This window comes from Salvia splendens, chromosome 3 (assembly GCF_004379255.2).
Source record: "Salvia splendens isolate huo1 chromosome 3, SspV2, whole genome shotgun sequence".
In the NCBI taxonomy this organism is placed as follows: domain Eukaryota; kingdom Viridiplantae; phylum Streptophyta; class Magnoliopsida; order Lamiales; family Lamiaceae; genus Salvia; species Salvia splendens.
This window is the reverse complement of record NC_056034.1, coordinates 31,557,567-31,576,568: the sequence shown is the minus strand read 5'-3', so window position 1 is coordinate 31,576,568 and position 19,002 is coordinate 31,557,567. Positions and strand designations below refer to the sequence as shown.

General features: G+C 37.7%; 3 protein-coding genes across 3 annotated transcripts; 1 reads left to right on the top strand and 2 right to left on the bottom strand.

Moving 5' to 3' along the window:
• The first annotated feature begins 4,202 nt into the window (after positions 1–4,202).
• LOC121796867 (cation/H(+) antiporter 15-like) lies at positions 4,203–7,378 on the top strand. The gene is made up of 4 exons (XM_042195639.1): positions 4,203–4,215; positions 4,268–4,560; positions 4,913–5,908; positions 6,107–7,378. Exons 1-4 carry the CDS (start codon positions 4,203–4,205, stop codon positions 7,376–7,378), a joined length of 2,574 nt encoding a protein of 857 aa, XP_042051573.1.
• A 5,026-nt stretch (positions 7,379–12,404) lies between these two features.
• LOC121793692 (pEARLI1-like lipid transfer protein 3) lies at positions 12,405–13,149 on the bottom strand. The gene has a single exon (XM_042191735.1). It carries the CDS (start codon positions 13,116–13,118, stop codon positions 12,627–12,629), a length of 492 nt encoding a protein of 163 aa, XP_042047669.1. The 5' UTR covers positions 13,119–13,149; the 3' UTR covers positions 12,405–12,626.
• Positions 13,150–17,096: 3,947 nt separating this feature from the next.
• LOC121796866 (secreted RxLR effector protein 161-like) lies at positions 17,097–17,828 on the bottom strand. The gene has a single exon (XM_042195638.1). The coding sequence runs from the start codon at positions 17,826–17,828 to the stop codon at positions 17,097–17,099; it is 732 nt and encodes a 243-aa protein (XP_042051572.1).
• Between the last annotated feature and the right edge of the window lie 1,174 nt (positions 17,829–19,002).

Here is a 19,002-nt window from a genome sequence, read left to right as displayed (position 1 = left end):
TGTAATTTGTATCAATAAAATTACATTTGTACATCGCTTCATTCTAATGTTATTTACGCAAGTTTTTTTACATTTTAAACTTGAATTACAATTTACAAAATGCAAAAAAAAAAAAAAAAAAAAAAATCGGATAAACCGCCGAACCGGCCCGGAACCGGCCCGGAACCGGGTAACAACCGACGGTTAGGCCGGTTCAAGTGAACCGGCGGTTCACGGTTCATAAACTGGAACCGTGCGGTCTTCGACGGGCCAGTTCCGGTTCCAACAAATCTTGAACCGGAACCGCCGGTTCCGAACCGTGAACCGGCGGTTCACGAACCGTGGTGACGTCTATCCATAACGTTCTATTGAAAAATTAAAAGCATACACAAATATTTTAGAAAATGGATTAGTGAACGAACTAGCGAAGTTATGGTTCAACTAATCGTATCGGTTGAGCTGCTACATTATTATAAATTTATAGAACAAAATACTCCCTCCGTCCCATGATTAGAGTGCGCATTTGACTCGTCACGAGTTTTAAGAAATGTAAATGAAACTTTGTTAAAAAATTAGTGGAATATAAATTTCACTTTTATATAGTACTCCCTCCGTCCCACAATAATTGTCACTCTTTTTTCATTTCGGTCCGTCCCAATAATTGTCACACTTCATTTTTACTATAAATGGTAAGTAGGTTCCACATTCTACTAACTCACTTCACTCACATTTTATTATAAAACTAATATAAAAAAGTGGGTCTCACATTCCACGAACTTTTCCAACCAATTATTCTTTACATTTCTTAAAACTCGTGCCCACAATAAGAGTGACAATTATTGTGGGACGGATTGAGTATTAGTTTTATAATTAAATGTGAATGAAATAAATTGATAGAATATGAGGCCTACTTACCATCTATAGTCAAAGTGAAAGTTGACTTTTATTATGGGACGGACGAAAATGATAAAAATTGACTCTTATTGTAAGACGGATGGAGTATAATAAAAAAATATATTAAATTATTAGTTAATGTAAATATAAATATTTTATATTTTATATATAAAAATAGATAAAGTTAATATTTATTAAAAACATGTACGTGACAAAATATTATTATATCAAATATATATAGCTAAACACGAATTGTTAATTAGTTTATATGAAAAATATTCTACTAATATATATAGTTACTATACATAAATTAAATATACTGTAAAATATAATATTTAGAAAATTATAAACTATAATTAACTGTAATATATTAAAAAATATTATGCCATATGTATAACTATTTATATATTATAAAAATAACAATTAAGATTTAATAACTTATAAAGTATAATTAAAATTAGGAAATGATAATTGCAATTAAATATTCATCATAATTAAAGATTACTTTAAAAATGAAAATGGGTTTGGCGCAATGGTTTGGGTTAGGAATGCACACCGTTCGAAAACCGCCGGTTCAGGTTCGGAACCGGCGGTTCACGGTTCAAGATTTCCATGAACCTGAACCGGCCCGCCAAGGTCCCCGGCGGTTCCGGTGGCGGTTCAAAACCGTCGGTTCCGGGCCGGTTCGGTGGTTCGTAATTTTTTTTTCTTCTTCTCATTTTAGTGTTTATTTCAACGAGACTACAAGTCACAAGTCACAACTTATAAGTTACAATTTACACTTAATGTTGGACTTGAGCCTTTGGGTTGAAAAGAGAGTGTATTGGATGATTCCCTTTTATAGCTACATGTTCTTGGATGTTTTGCTCTTTCTTTCAATGTGGGATAAAACTCCTTATTTATAACTACATGATACATCTCCATCATCTTTGTTTATATTAGTTTATATCTTGACTATCTTCTATTATTATAACTTAACAACAAATATAATTACATAAAGTATTATTCTTTAATTCTTTATCATTATCGATTTGTTTGTGTATAAGTTTATGTGTATGTTAACTAATAAATACCATTATACACATTAAGAGAATAATTATTATACAAATTGTATTAATCTAGCGATAACTATAATATGAATAATTATTTATCTATATACAAATCATATTACTCAATAAGTGTTTATTCTTATCTATCAAGAATATATTCACAAATAATAATTTTATTTATATAAATTATACTACATCTATTAGAATAACAACTACTATACAAAATCATACTATTAGTCTACTACTAATATATAAACTATATTATACCACTAAACAAATCATTCTTCAGTTATCTATTTTTATCATTATTATACCAATTATATTAATTGATGTTTTTTCACATTTTAATCAATATATTAAGAAAAATTAGCCACATACTTACATTTAAATCCAATTATTTGAACACGTCCACATTCTATAAATATACAAATTATTAGCAACATGCAACATTCAAATTTAATTAAACTATTCTAGTTGATGTTATTATTATCTATAATTTTGTCCTAGAAAAAGAATCATAACAAAAATAAAGATAAAGTTAGTGAATAATAAAATGTAGTAAAAATAAAGAAATGTAGAAAACAAAACAAAAGTTTTGTAACCCACATTAGAAAAAGAAGAATGAATGATCTAAACATGTAGTTATAAAGAAAATTCAACATATTTTGTCCCACAATAAAAGTGAAACAAAAAATATTCAAGGATGTCTCTATAAAAGAGAAACAACCTAGAATGGTTTCATAAATTCGCAAGCCCATCAAATATATATGGGCTATTATGAATTTCTTGTATTCATTTATTCGTAAAAATTATTTTTAAATATAAAAATTAATTTTTATAAATAAAAAATATATTTTTTTAAATTTTGGTTGAACCGCCGGTTTAACCGTTGAACCGGCGGTTCCGGTTTCTCATTTCGTTGAACCTGAACCGGACTGTGTGAACCGCCGAACCGTCCGGCGGTTAGGAACCGCCGCCCCGGTTCCGGTTCCGGTTGTCCGATTCAGATTGTGCATGCCTAGTTTGGGTGAAGAGTGTGGAGAGAGAATGGATATGTCATCATTATTTTTCTTCCCAATAGTATTTACCAAGTTAAAATGCTTCAAAAAAGATACTCCATACCTGCATAATTTGACTAAATTTTGAAAGATTAAATATATTACTCCGTCCATGCCCAAAGAATATATATTTTGAGTCCGACACGAGTTTTAATGCAAAATTGGTAAAGTAAGAGAGATGTAGAGAGAAAAAGTAATTAAAATATTTTTAGCGGAGAATGGATCTCACCTCATTAGAGAGAAAAGAGCTTCCAAAATTGGAAAATGCATATTCTTGTGGGACGAACTAAAAAGGAAAAAGTGCATATTCTTTTGGGACGGATTGAGTAGTTTCTAATTGTAAAATGGGTTTTGAGTTTTATTTCTCTATTTATTTGTATTAATTCTCATACTTCCACTAAAAATATATTCTAATCTAATAATTTCGATTAATGTTAGATGGAGTATATTTTCTTATATATCAATAAATCAACTTATCTAAAATAAACAACGTCTACAAAGGAAATATTTCTTACTTTCTTCAAATTTTAGTTTTATAATTTAAAATTTCAACCTCATCATTCATATTTCAATAATATTTTTAATTTTTAAAAATTTGGGATGTTACAGAAAAAGTATACTCTTTTAGTCTCACCATAAATAATAAATAAAAAAAGAAATTCAGACTATTTGTATGGGACGGGGGAATACTTATTATCTCGTTCTTTTATCAAATCCTTTGAGCTAGACAGACTTATAAACATACGTATTTCTTTTAATAAGGTTAAAAGATTTTTATTTATTCTCATGATCACCTTTCTCAAGCGGTCAAGCCTCAAACGAGAAAATTTTATTAAAATAGTACGAGGAATGGAGTTGAGACCTACTGCAATTTCTGCATTTCTACCAGTTTAATTTATACATGGATTTATTAACTAGTTAGTCTTGGTAGAGTTTAGTTATAAGCCATTGTTATAGTCCAAAACATTCAAATATTTTCTGGAAGAAAATTCAATCAAAATTTTTATCCATTGCTAAAATGATACAACCATCTTTCCCAATATAGATATTTCTCACATACCACGCTAAATATCCTCACCACCGGTCAAGACAATCCACAACCTCCCAAAGCAAAATCGTTTACACAAAAATGACTAAAACAGATACAGTTTTAGTTGTTCTCTTGAATTTACGTCGACTTTCTCCTTCAATTTCGGATGTCGAAATGATTATTACAACAACAATGAAGAATGCAGGTGATTTGAGACCAACGACAAAGCGTTAGCACTTAACCATTTATATCCAAAGATCTCAACAAGTTCATCACAGGAAAAAAGAGACTATCTATATACAAAAACTTTGAAAGGTATAGACGTATAGAGGTAGCAAAAATGGCGGATTCCACAAACCGAACGGATCAGATGATCGTATGCTACGCTCCAACGATGATCACAACGAATGGAATTTGGCAAGGCGATAACCCTCTCGATTATTCCCTCCCGCTCTTCATCCTACAGCTAACCCTCATCGTTGTCACCACCCGTATCCTTGTCTTCGCCCTCAAACCCCTCCGACAGCCCCGTGTCATCTCCGAGATCCTTGTAAGGCTCCAAGTAATATTGCATTTCTTGGAACATACCATACTTTTATATCACATCGTCCCATTTTCGTATGTCCCATAAAATTTGTCACATTTCACTTTTACAGTTTTTGGTAGTGGACTCTATATTCCACTGACTCATTCTCACTCACATTTTGTTATAAAACTAATATATTAAAGTAGGACCCACATTGCACTAACTTTTTCAACTCACTTTCCATTACATTTCTTAAAACTCGTGTCTGGTCAAAGTGTGACAAAATTTACGGGACAGAGGGATGACACTATTTATTCATGATACTAGTATTTTGGAGTGACATATTTATTATGTTTACTGCTTTCTTTAAATGCAGGGTGGTATAATCCTGGGGCCGTCCGTACTGGGAAGAAGCAAGAAGTTCGCAGACACGATATTCCCACTAAGGAGCGTCATGGTTCTCGAAACCATGGCGAATGTAGGCCTACTCTACTTCCTCTTCTTGATCGGAGTGGAAATGGACATCACTGTGATCAAGCGCACGGGTAAGAAGGCACTGGTCATCGCGATCGCAGGCATGATCCTCCCATTCCTCATAGGCATTTCCTTTGCTTTCGTTCTGCACGAGAAGTCCGAGTTTGTGAGGCTAGGCACGTTCATACTCTTCCTCGGGGTGGCCCTCTCTGTCACATCTTTCCCTGTTCTGGCTCGTATCCTCGCAGAGCTCAAGCTTCTCAACTCAGAGATTGGGAGGTTAGCTATGTCGTCGGCTCTTATCAACGACATGTGCGCGTGGATTCTGCTAGCCTTCGCCATCGCCTTAGCAGAGAACGAGGCTGCGTCTCTGGCTTCCCTCTGGGTGATTCTGTCGAGTGTGATGTTTGTTGTTTTCTGTGTGTGTGTTGTGAGGCCTCTCATTTTCCGGATGATAGGGAACTCACCGGAGGGGGAATCCGTTAGTGAATTCTACATCTGCCTCATACTCACCGGAGTCATGATCTCGGGTTTCATTACTGATGCTCTTGGCACACACTCTGTGTTCGGTGCTTTTGTTTTTGGTTTAGTCATCCCAAATGGACCTCTTGGTATAACTCTTATAGAGAGGCTGGAGGATTTCGTCTCCGGCCTTCTCTTGCCCCTATTTTTCGCCATCAGCGGCCTCAAAACTGACATCTCTTCTATAAAAGATTTCAGCACTTGGGCTATTCTAGCTGTCGTTATCGTTCTTGCCTGTGCCGGTAAAGTTGCAGGCACGCTTCTTGTCACTCTCTATTACAAGATCCCGTTCTACGAAGGCCTCACGCTCGGTTTGCTCATGAATGCTAAAGGTCTCATCGAGATGATCGTGCTCAATGTCGGAAAAGATCAGAAGGTATTGCTGATTTTGTGCCCCGAATTCAGTTGTGTATGCACAGTTTTATTGTAGTTATCAACACGAAGACATTTGTACATAAACAAAATCTAGTTAACATACAAATCTCTTCGTGTTGACATCTATAACATAGGTTGTTGACATAGTTAGCACTCAGCAAATATTTAGCAACTGATCACATCCCTATATATATAACAGGTTCTGGACGACCAAGCTTTCGCTATTATGGTGATTGTAGCAACCGTGATGACGTCCGTCATTAGTCCAATCGTGACATCCATATACAAACCTGCCAAGAAATTCGCACCGTACAAGAGAAGGACCATACAGAGAACGAAACCAGATGGCGAGTTCCGTGTCCTAGTGTGCGTGCACACTCCTAGAAACGTTCCGACCATCATCAATCTTCTAGAAGCTTCCAACCCGACCAAGAAGTCCCCCATCTGCACGTACATCCTCCACCTAGTCGAGCTGACCGGTCGCTCCTCCGCCATGCTCATAGTCCATACAGCCCGAAAATCCGGTCGGCCTGCCCTGAACCGAACCCAGGCCCAATCCGACCACATCATCCACGCCTTTGAAAACTTCCAACAAAACGTAGGGTTCGTATCGGTCAATCCCCTTACCGCCATCTCACCTTACTCGACAATGCACGAGGACATTTGCGAGGTGGCGGAGGACAAACGCGTTGCTTTGATCATCATCCCCTTCCACAAGCACCAGACGGTTGATGGTGGGATGGAGGCCACAAACCCGGCCTTCCGCACCATCAACCAGAACGTGCTGGCAAATGCGCCATGCTCAATAGGGATCCTAGTCGACCGGGGCCTCACCGGGTCGACCAGGCTGGCCTCCAACCAGATCGCCCATCACGTGGCGCTTCTGTTCTTTGGCGGCCCAGACGATCGGGAGGCGCTGGCGTACGCCTCCCGGATGTCGGAGCACCCAGGGATAAACCTCACGGTGCTACGGTTCATGCCAGGGGAGGGCGGCGACACCGCGGGGCGGGCGCAGAGCGGGCGGGAGGTCTTGACAGTGGACACAGACAACGATCGGGAGAAGCAGATGGATGCAGAGTTTATCAACCAGTTTAGATCGAGGACTTCGAACGATCCATCGGTTATTTACACGGAGAAGTTTGTGAACAATGGGGAGGAGACGGTGGCGGCGATAAGGTCGATAGATGTGATTCATGACCTGTTTATTGTGGGGAGAGGGGAGGGGCATACATCGCCGTTAACGGCGGGGCTGACGGATTGGAGCGAGTGCCCGGAGCTAGGGGCGATTGGGGATTTGCTTGCGTCGTCGGATTTCGCGGCGACGTGTTCGGTGCTGGTGGTGCAGCAGTATGTGGGGGCGGAGGTGTTTGGGGAGGCGGCGGCGGGGACACCGGACAGTCCCGGGCAGCAGCATGATCGGCCGTTTGATTTGGGGCGGCGGACCTCGCCGAGGGGGCTTACGCAGCCGTGATGGCTAGCTAGCTGTGTAATCAGAATGAAGTTTTTCATGGATTCTTGTTGTATGGAGTAACTTTTTTAGTAATTTTGTATAGATGAATGTTAGGAAGGTTTGTTGTATGTATAGTTTATAGACTAAAGTCCCAAAATGGTCTCTAACATTTGGCGTTTTTTTTATTTTGGTCCAAAACATTATCTTTTGAATTATTTGGTCCCTCACATTTGAAATCGGACCACATTTGGTCCTAAATTGACGGAATGGTTAAAATTTGACGGAATGTAACAGTCAAACTCGATTTGTTATGATGGAATGTAAAATTCTTGCTGCCTCCGCCATAACCCTTCCCTCAAAATCTCCTCAAACCCTTCAATCGTGTAATTGCAGCAACCATCATCAGTCACCACACATCACACCCCTCTCCTCACTCAAAAACACACATTCTCCGTCCTAACATTCGAATCGCTCCATTCGAAGCCCTCCCACCATCCAAACCCTAATTTCTGCAAATTCGCAACTCAATCGTCTCAGCACATATTTTACAAAATTAATTAACATAAATAAACAGCCTTAATAGCATATAAATCTCGGGTTAAAATTACCTTTCTGTTTAAAGAAAAGAGGATGTTGTCGGTGGAGTCCATGAGAAAGGCCTTTGTGCTGCATCGCTGCTGACAATTATCAACACGGAAAGCGACTTGGCCTTTGGAGTTGAAGACCGTGCAGCCATTTCCGTGGCAGACGAGGGATTTCATCCACACTGTGAACGTTTCCTTTTCCGATGAAGAAGAAGAAGATGATGATGAACAAGTGTTTGCCGATGGATTCAGGTGGATTTTTGCCATTGTTAATTAATTTTAGATATTGAAAAAAAAGTTGTTTTTTTAATTTTCGCGTTTAAATTTTGCATTTTTAAGTTTTAGGTTAATTAGGTATTAGCCATTAATAAAACATAGTTATAACTATTAATCTGGTCAAAATTGATTAAAATTGTGTTGATTGTTATATTCCGTCAAATTTTAACCATTCCGTCAATTTAGGACCAAATGTGGTCCGATTTCAAATGTGAGAGACCGAATAATTCAAAAGATAATGTTTTGGACCAAAATAAAAAAAAACGCCAAATGTTAGGGACCATTTTGGGACTTTAGTCTAGTTTATATTATTGAAATTCTACATTCCTTTTTACGTATTCACGAGTCATTGCACCGTCCCTTCTCTTCCCTTGTATACAACACTTAAAATTATAAAAAATTCTTTGACTTTGAGAATATCTTTTGACAATTAAATATAGCAAACAATTGCGACTTTGAAGTTTAGTATTTAATTAAACGAAAGTTATAAATTGATTAAGACATTTAGGTGGCGTTCCCTTCATTAGATTAAATAATATTGATTAATACATTTAGGTGGCGTTCCCTTCATTAGATTAAATAATAGTGAGATACAATAAGAGAGATGTGGAGATGGGCTTTATCCAAGACTATAATAGTATAGGATGTTATGTGGTTGTTTGGTTGTCAAGATAATTTTAGTACAATACTATTTATCAATAAGGGGAGTGTTATATTGTTAACTCAATACTTAATTGCTAACTACAATTAAATAATAGTCATTAGATATTCAAATCAAGGGCCTAGATCATCAGCCTCGGAATGTCAATACGATCAACAAAAAACGGCAATAACGGTATTAAGGTCAATTTACAACAAATTAGTTATAACTAACTTTTGAAAAATATCTCATAACTTTAAAACGCATATAATTTTCTCGATTTAAATTATGTTTTCGCACAACATATATCAAATTAAAGATAATTTTATAAGGATTCTAACGAGATCTCACTTGCATATGTTCCAATGTTAAAATTTGAAATTGTTTTTGAAAATTTTCAATTTTTTCGTATAGCACAAATGTCGTATATAAAATATGTGAATATAATATATGTAGAATGCCAATATAAGCAATGTGTTAACATTCTCAAAGCAATGTGTTGATATTTTCGAGACACTATATTGATATTTTCATCCAAAACCCTAATTTGGTAGTTTTTTTTTCTTTTTTGATTTAATTAATAAAAATGAAAATTACACGTGGCAAATTTTAGACCACAAGATTTCTAAAATCCTATGGTCTTAAATTAGTTGTAGTTAGCAATTAAATGATAAGTTAACAATTGATCACTCCCCTTGTCAATAAAATTAATATTAAAAATTATTTTCACTGTAAATAAATATTAAATCAAAATATTTAAATGATTAACTAATAAATAAATTAAATAAAAATAATTATTATCTAATCAAATCAAATTAATTATACCTTATTTGATTATTGTGAAGAAATAGGTTTTAACCTTTTAATTAGGAGCAATAATACCCGTTAATCATCAAAGACCTACTTTTCAATTGCAGCTTTACAATTTTTGTTTCCATATGTAATGAAAAATTGTCGTAATATGTAATTACAATTTACAATGTAACTCAATACTCAATATTCAATTCCCACCTCGATATTTACGTACATGCAAATATGAGAGCATCCACAACGAAGAGCACGCGCTCGTCCGTGTTAGCGGCGCGGCACTGCTGTCCGCCGCTGCGCTCTTGCCGCTGGCACTGCGCTGTTCGATGCATCGAGCACGTCCGTGCCAACGAGCAGCGTACGTGGCAGCGTGTGATTGGTCAACGACATATCCGTTGGAAAATTATTTTTTTTTATTTTTTTAAATCGAAAATAATACCAAAAAAATATATATTTTCCCAATCCCAAAAAAATTGCCGTTTTTTCCTTTTTTTTGTATTTTTTATTTCCCCCCCCAAAATCATCTATAAATACACACATTCATCATCCATTTTTCAAATCAAATCATCTCTCATTCATCTCTTATTCATATTTTTCATACAAGTTATCTACACCTTCATCTCTCACTCAAAACCTCAAATGAATTTCACCCATCTCATTGCGGAAGCGGAGCGCGAAGAACAAGAATACTACGAACAACATCGTACCGCTTATGAAGCATATGTCGCAGCGAATACCCCCGCCCCTCCTCCTCAACCAACTAGATCAACTCGCCGCTACATCCATCGTGACCGAGAGGGAGCCCACGAAAGGCTCGTTGCCGAATATTTTGCCGACCCGCCGTGATTTCTGGAAGATTACTTTAGGCGCCGTTTTTGCATGTCAAAGCGCTTGTTTATGCGTATTGTCAACACATTGTCCGCCCGTGTTGAATTCTTCCAAAAAGGTCCAGATGCAGCCGGTCGGCAAAGTCTCTCGGCGTTGCAGAAGTGTACGTGTGCCATCCGAAAACTCACTACTGGGCAAACGGCCGACCTCTTCGACGAGTATTTGCATGTCGGTGAGTCCACTGGAATCCTTTGTCTTAAAATTTTTTGCGAGGGAGTTCGTACAACTTTTGGTGATGAATTCCTTCGGGCACCCACCACTGATGATTGCCAACAGTTGCTTCGTCTTCACGAATCAGTCCATGGCTTTCCCGGTATGCTTGGCAGCATTGACTGCATGCATTGGAGGTGAAAGAATTGCCCGACTGCTTGGAGGGGGCAACACTTAAGCGGCCATAAAGGCGGCGACCCAACACTTATCCTTGAAGCGGTCGCCGACTACCGCCTATGGATTTGGCATGCATATTTCAGTGTTGCCGAATCCAACAACAACTTGAACGTGCTCTATTCTTCACCCCTCTTCAATGATGTGTTGAATGGTGTAGCACCGGCGATCGACTTCACCTTCAACGGAAATGTATACCACATGGGTTACTATATTGCTGATGGTATCTACCCAAGGTGGTCGACTTTCGTGAAGACGCTCATCAACCCGTAAGACCCGAGACGGGTTCTTTTTGCCCAGCGTCAAGAGTCCGCACGGAAAGACGTCGAAAGAGCCTTAGGGGTCCTTCAAGCCCGATTCAACATTGTGAAGGCCCCGTCTCGGCTGTGGTACGTGAAAAACATCGCCGACATCATGTACACGTGTATTATCTTACACAACATGATTATAGCCGATGAAGAACCGAGGGCGGCTAGCTTTTACAACGAGGATGAAGCCGGAAGCTCAAGCGCGAGGTCTCCCCCACGCCGAGGTGTGCATACGACAGTGGGTGAGAGGATCGAAACAAGGCACACAATGCACGATACCCGAACTCATGTTCAGCTACAAGAAGACCTAATCAAACACATATGGGCGAAATTCGGCCACGAGTAGTGGGTTTTTTAATTTTATGAATTTAATTATGTAATTTTTAATTTTTAGGAGTTTAATTATGTAATTTTTATTTTTAAGATTTTAATTATGTAATTTTTAATGTATTTTGTAATATTATTCCGGGTATGTTTAATGTATTTTAATTTTGTGGAAATATTTTTATTTAAATTGAATAATGGAATGGTGGGACCCTTGTGCTCGTCCTTGCAGAAGAGCACGACTGTGAGTGTTGTGCTCTTGCCTAAGAGCAGACAGAAAAAGTGGAGCCGGACCCACAACCGTGCTCGTTGGCAAGAGCACGGTTGTGGATGCTCTGATAATCGGACGGGTCGGCGCCAGATGGGTAGTCGCGAAATAAGATCCAAAAATATATTGGGAGACGGGCCTAGATGCGGGCCGTGAAAAAGAACAATCACACGCAGTCAGCTCAACCGAACAGAGCCTTAGTCTAGTCCCAAACTCCCAATAGTGATCTCATGCAGTTGTCTGGTTTGTCAAAGAATTGTTAGACCAACATATCCCGTTTGCACTTTATCTTATTGGAACCTTTTACAACTTTCACTAATGTTTAGTTTCAAAACTCTTTTCAACGCATAAAGTTTTTTACTTTAATGTACTGTATTTCGTTTTGTTTAGAATTAAAAAATCATTTCGTCTCCGTGGATCGACACTTTAATCAAATTTGACTGATTTTCGTGCATTGTTTTATAAACTCTAATTTTTAGCATTAGTTTCTCCTTACAAATACATGAACTCGATACGTGTGTGCGTTAGCGCATGTGATCGCGTACGTATCCAAAATGACGAATAGTAATTAAGAAAGAAATGTAATTAAATTTCACAAACTGCTTGATAAAACGATTAACATTTTCAATTCGATTGACCATTACACAAACTGCATGACACTAAAACTAACATTATTCAAGTCTTCCTCACACAGCACATCCTAACAAACACAAACAATAGTAAAACCACACACAATCTTGATTAATGAGCATAAAATTCAAGCTTCAAATGACCGAATTAAGTTCGCTTTTCAAGCGCAGAGGAAGTCCCTAGGGACTTCCCTGCTGCACACATTTAGGAGCAAGGTGAGAGCAATGGGAAGACTAATGTCGAGGCCCAAAATGTTAGCCCTAATCACAGTGCAAAGGCAGACGGCGGCCTCAAGATCGGCCAGCCCTTGGATAAGGGTGCAGCATGGGGTCACGGGTGGCGTTCCAATGGTCACGTTAAGAAGGTTTCCGATTAGGTTGGCGCAGATACCCAATTTTAGGGCATCTCTAGGGCATGATGAGTTTCCCGGTTGTTGGCTCGGTGGAGTCCCTGGTTGTTGGCCCGGTGGACTCCCGGGTTGCTGGCCCGATGGAGTCCCTGCACACGGGCTAGATGGGGTGCGCGGTTTGGGGTTTGGTCGAGTTCTTGAACCTGGTTTTGGGATCGGGTAAGTCGAAGCAGTGGTCAAGGAGAAGAATATGAGGTTGAGCAAGAGCAAAAGGGCAAGTAATGTGTTTCTCTTAGTGGCCATGGCTACTTTTTTGTTGATGCAAAAGTGTTGAAGGGATTAGGGATTTTATAGATATGTATTTTTTGGCTTATTGATACTTCTTTTGTCCGCTGAAAATATTATTCATACTTCACTTGTCCCCTAAAAATAAAAATTATTTTCTTTTTGTTCTATCCCCTAACAAAATTTCTACTTTAGGAAAAATTCTCCCTCTGATAAGATGTGACCCATTTTCCACTAACACACTTCCTTTCTATATCTCTCTTTCTTTGCTAATTTTACATTAAAACTAGTGTGATTTTAAAAGTTCTTATTTTAGGAATGGATAGAGTATATTACTGCTTGTAAAAAAATTGGTTGGAATTTAGCCGGGTCCCATCTATTTTAACGATTTTGGATACAATGCTAATTTGAGGATGGCGTTTTATTATGTAATTAAGTAGGTACTCAATGAGAATGCATGCCAATTCGAGGATGACGTCTTATTGTGTTATTTATTTGACATTGAAATAGTGACATGAAAATGACTAAAGCTATAATAAGGAAACTAGATAGAAAGGGTACTTTTCGTCCTATTTCACTTCTTAGCCACATGATTATACAGCATACCAAAATGTACTAGTGTAGGTGCATTCTTTCACAAGCAATTATGTCCTTATTGTATATGCAAACAAACTACACGGGAGTAGAGAGCAACATCATGTTGGGAGGAGTGGTCTGATTTTAAACACAATAAATAAATAATTCTCTTCGATTTAAAAGTATATGTTAGGAGTACAATAGACTAACATTTAATGTAGCCGAATCAATATAATGAGATAATAACAAAAAACACTAACAAAAAATATTAAGACCAAGATTTTACGTCAAACACCCTCTTCAATGTGAAGAGATAAAAACTATGGGACTTATTAGTCTGTAAAATCCTCTATTACCTAGGAGAGAATACTACCAAAAAATTTCCAATGATATCTAGTCTTAACAACACAACGAAGGAACTAGACAATTAACACAACTTCAAAATAAATCCTAATAACTGAAGATCTAACCGTTCAAATTCAATTTCCTTCAATCCAAATGAAGTTTGGCAAGTCCTCTAACCTCCGGTCATGATGAAAATTGATACTGATCTTGAACAAAACACCTCTCTCTCTATCTCTCTCTCTCCCCCCTTCTCAATATACTTCTCAATATACACGGCTCCTACACTAAAGGTAGTTTTTATATGTTTTCCATTTTCCTATTTAAGTGGTTAAATGGATTAGTTCCATTTGAGTCTTTTTTTACAAGTTGGGAGCTATAACTTAACAAATTTCCCCACTCACAACTGTGGTGGATCTTGTTATTCTAGAATAACTAAACTGAACAACAAACTTCAAAATTACATCTTAACAAAATCTTGGTCAGCATACTAGTACAAGTATCACCCATATGATCTTTCTCAAGTTCAATCAACCTTTCATTGAGCACATGACGTATCCAAAGATACCTCACATCAATATGTTTTTACTTGAAATGAAAAAGTAGGATGCTTTGCAATCTGTATTGCACATTGACAATCACAAGTATGACATAGTAACCAAGTTCCTTCCAGAACCTATTCAAATATACTCAATTTGTCCCATAAAAATAGGCTATATTTTCTTTATCGACCATCCCACAGAAATAGCCCATATCCATTTATGAAAATCTTTTTCTCATTTACTTTATCATTATAAATCCCACCATCCACTATACAATTTCAACTATTTTTTCTCTTTCTGTCTTACTTTACCAATTATGCATTAAAACTTGTGCCTACCCTAATTGACCTATTTCAATGTGACAGAGGGAGTAACATCTCTTTGCACGCTTTTGTAGTTGCAATACACTCATCTTCTTTTGTTGGCGACAAAGCTACACATTTTTGCAATCTAGATTGCAGAAAAACAACTTCTCCTGCAAAAGTATTCAAGAACGTTGAAGTAGACCCAAGGTATCAACATCTAGCATGTCCAGTCAAATTAAAATCTATGTAACCGGTTAAAAAAAATCTATGTAACCGGTTAGAACATATTTTACATCTCCATAGTAAGCTTTAAATTTGGAGTACCATGAAGATATCTCAAAATCCATTTTACTACATTTCAATGCTCTTTTACTGGGTTGAAGAGAAATCTGCCCAGTAAACCAACTGCATGAGCTAAATCGGGTCTTGAACAAACCATAGCATACATCAGATTACCAACATCAGAAGAATAAGGAATATTCCTCATTTCTTCCTTTTCTTCAACAATGGATTGAATCTAATTGCTACTCAACTTCATATGTGTAGTCAGTTGAGTGATAACCGGTTTAGCCTTCTACATTTAAAATCTCTCAATTTACATTTCTTCCAATAGCCACAATTTCCATTTTTCCTATCTCTCGATATGCTTATTGCAAGTATTATCTTCACTGGCCCCAAATATTTTATTTTGAAGAACTTGCTCAAAGCATGCTTCAACTGAGAAATTCTGACAACACTTATAATGTGCATATCATTAACATAAAACAATAAGATGATAAAATCACTAGGGGAGAATTTTTGAACAAACACAAAAGGTGGCGTCTTTTAGTGTCTGATCATGTAGGGATCAGACCAACATGGTTTACTAATTACCGAGACCTCTTTTGTATTACACCGCGTACTGAGAGGACTAGTCTCATAAGTTATAAGCCAAAATACTAAATATGATTACAAGAATTACACTATCGGAATCTAAGAAAAGATACAAGGATAAACCATAGCTAATGTTTAGTGTACAACCTGTACTAAAATTAAGTTGATCCAATGCATCTCCAACACACTTAGATAACAGAGTTAGTAAAACAACACAAGATCCCTAAGGATCTGAAACACAATGAGAAACAGTTAAGATACTCAGAGATTGGATGGAATGGCTCAGGTCACAACAGTGACTGCACTAGGCCTTGGACCTCCCCAAATCTTCACTGAATGCCTCAAGGTTTGAACCGTAGAACGAACTGAACCATCAGAAACTAGTGAAACCCTAGTTCTCGCTGACTACCAGTCGCTAAGGCCATCTCAACACGTAAATCGTCACAAACCTCTTAGATCTCAGCCTTACAACATAGGATCTCTCAAGAATACCTTCAATCCCAACCAGATCTAACCACAAGGTCAGATCTAACACCAGATCAGAGAAGGAAACCGAAAAAGTGGCCTAACTTAAGATCAACGCCTATAGATCCTACTAATACTGAGAATCATCGGTGGAAACACAAGATCGAAGGAGATGATCGGCGATACCCGCCGCAAGGGAAGAGAGAGAGTAGAGAGAAGGCAGAAAGTATCACAAGAGAGAGAGAACTAAATAGACTGAATGAATAAGGGAATGAGAGGAGGCGGAGTACATAACTCTGCAAACAAGCAAAACCCTACATCCAACGGCTCAGACTTATGATCCGCGTGGAGTTGCCAGGTGGCAGCAATCAGAGCCTCACAGGTAAGGATAGGATAAACGAGCCTCATAAAACATTGGGCCAGTTTAATATCTCATTTGGGCTTCATACACTCAGCCCAAATCTGATTTGTCCATTATTATTCAACAATCTCCACCTTGGGCCACATTAGGAGATATAGGAGAGAGCCTTGGTCCAGTGCTGCTTCATCATAGCCTACAAGGTTATCCCTAGACACCAAAAAGTTGAAGGCTCATTAGTCAAGAGTATAATCAGGTTGTCTAACAAGACACCAAATGGTAAACCAATTAGTCTTATAGGACTTTCATTGCCTTAGGACTTAAAAGGCCAAAGCCAATTAATCCATAAGGTCTTATTTCCCCGGGACATGCATGTGCTAAGCACAATCAAAATGCAAACTTTTTATGTAAGTGAGCAATTTTTCAATAGGTAGACATTTAGTTCCCACATCAGCAGGGTTTTTATCAGTATGCACCTTATGCAACAAAACCTCTCCTTTCTCAACAACATCTCTAATGAAATGGAACTTAACATTTATATGCTTAGTTCTATTATGAAAAACAGGAATTTTGCACAATTGAATGGCAGACTGATGTCAGAATACAAAGCAGGAGTAGCTTTTAAGAATTTAAGTTCAGAGAGAACTCCCTTTAACCATATAGCCTCCTTCATAACCTTTGTGATGACTATATATTTTGATTTAGTAGTGGAGAGGGCAACTATGTGTTGCAATTGTGACTTCCAGCTGATGCAAGACCTACACACAGTGAAAACATAGGAAGTAGTGGACTTTCTCTTGTTCTTGTCATTAGCATAGTTGGAATCAACAAAACCACATAATTCAACACCATCATCACACTTAGAAAAGCACAGACCATACTTTACAGTATGTATAAGATATCTAAGAAGCCATTTCATGGCCTCCCAGTGCATAGGTCCAGGGTTAGACATATATCTACTCAAGCAAGACACAACATAAGCAATATCAAGCCGAGTACTGACCATCAAATGCATAACAGAACCTATAGCATTAGCATATGACACCTTTTTCGTAGCAGCAATATCAGCACCAGACTTGGGACACAAATCTTTACTCAATAGAAAATGAGCAGCCAAGGGCACAGAAGCAATCTTAGCAGCAAACATGTTAAACTTTTGCAAGATCTTAAGCACATCTGGTTCTTGGTGAAGCACAAGGACAGACTCCCTTCTATTCCTAAAGATATTGATACCCAAAATCTTTTGAGCATCACCAACATCCTTCATATCGAAGTTCTCTCACAAGGAAGCTTGCACAGACTTAATAGATTTAAGGCAGGTCGTATGCAAGAAAGCAGTTTTAACATCAATTTGTTTCAACTTCCAATCAAAGTGAGCACATAAAGCAAGCATTAGTCTAACAGTAGTAAATTTCACAACATGAGCAAATATCTTAGTATAATCTACCCCTTCTTGTTGAGTAAAGCCCTTTTTAACAAGTCTGGCTTTGTACCTTAAACCATCAACCTGCAGTCAACAATAGAGGCACCAACAGGAAAAGGAACAAGCAACCTGGTACAATTAATTTTCATAGAAAGCATTTCATCTTTCATGGCTTTATGCCACAAATTCCAAAACTTAGACTTGAGAGCCTGCTTATAAGGTTGGAGTTCATCCCCATCAGATTCATGCACATTAAAGTAAGAGCAATTAAGTTTACTGATGCAGCTCATTTCACGCATGTGTTATGTTATAAAACTACACCAAATTCTGTGAACTAACGTCTAATTTTGAGTCAGATGTATATGAAAGTCCGTCATTTTCAGAGAACGAGTTGAGCAACAAGGCAGACGAATGGATCAGGAGAAAGAGTCAAATTTGCTACGCAAACGGATCAAGTTGAATCAAATGGCATGCAGCAAGAGCAACCAACTTGAAGAATGATGCGTCACACAAGAAAGATCCCCAACGGCAAAGGGTAAAGCGGAATTTTTAGAGAAAAAATGCCCTAAGGATCAAGACCTCACGCCTTCCTATAAATGGAAATAGAGAAGGAGAAATGAGGCAGCTTCCAATCCTTGACGCTCAGTAGTTTTCATCTCTCTTCTAGAGCTGAAATAGGAGCTCCCAACACTCCACACTCCAGATTTCAGTAGATTGCACACTTGGTTCCTGTATTAGCTTAGTTTAGTTGTGGTTTGAAGTTGGTTTTCTGCATTCTAATCGTTTATTCTGTTATTCCGCTTCGAGAAGGAGTGATGAAACAATTTCTTTTTTCGTTTGTTCATGCTCCCAATTACTTTTGATGTTATTGACTCTTGATATTTTTGATTTAGTAAATTTAGAGTTATGGTTTCGATTCCAGTTGATACGCCTTGTTTACCATGCACGATGTTCCTAATCTGCTTTTGATTTTCGGTCTACAATGCAATGTCTTAGCTCTAACTGTTTGGTTACGGGT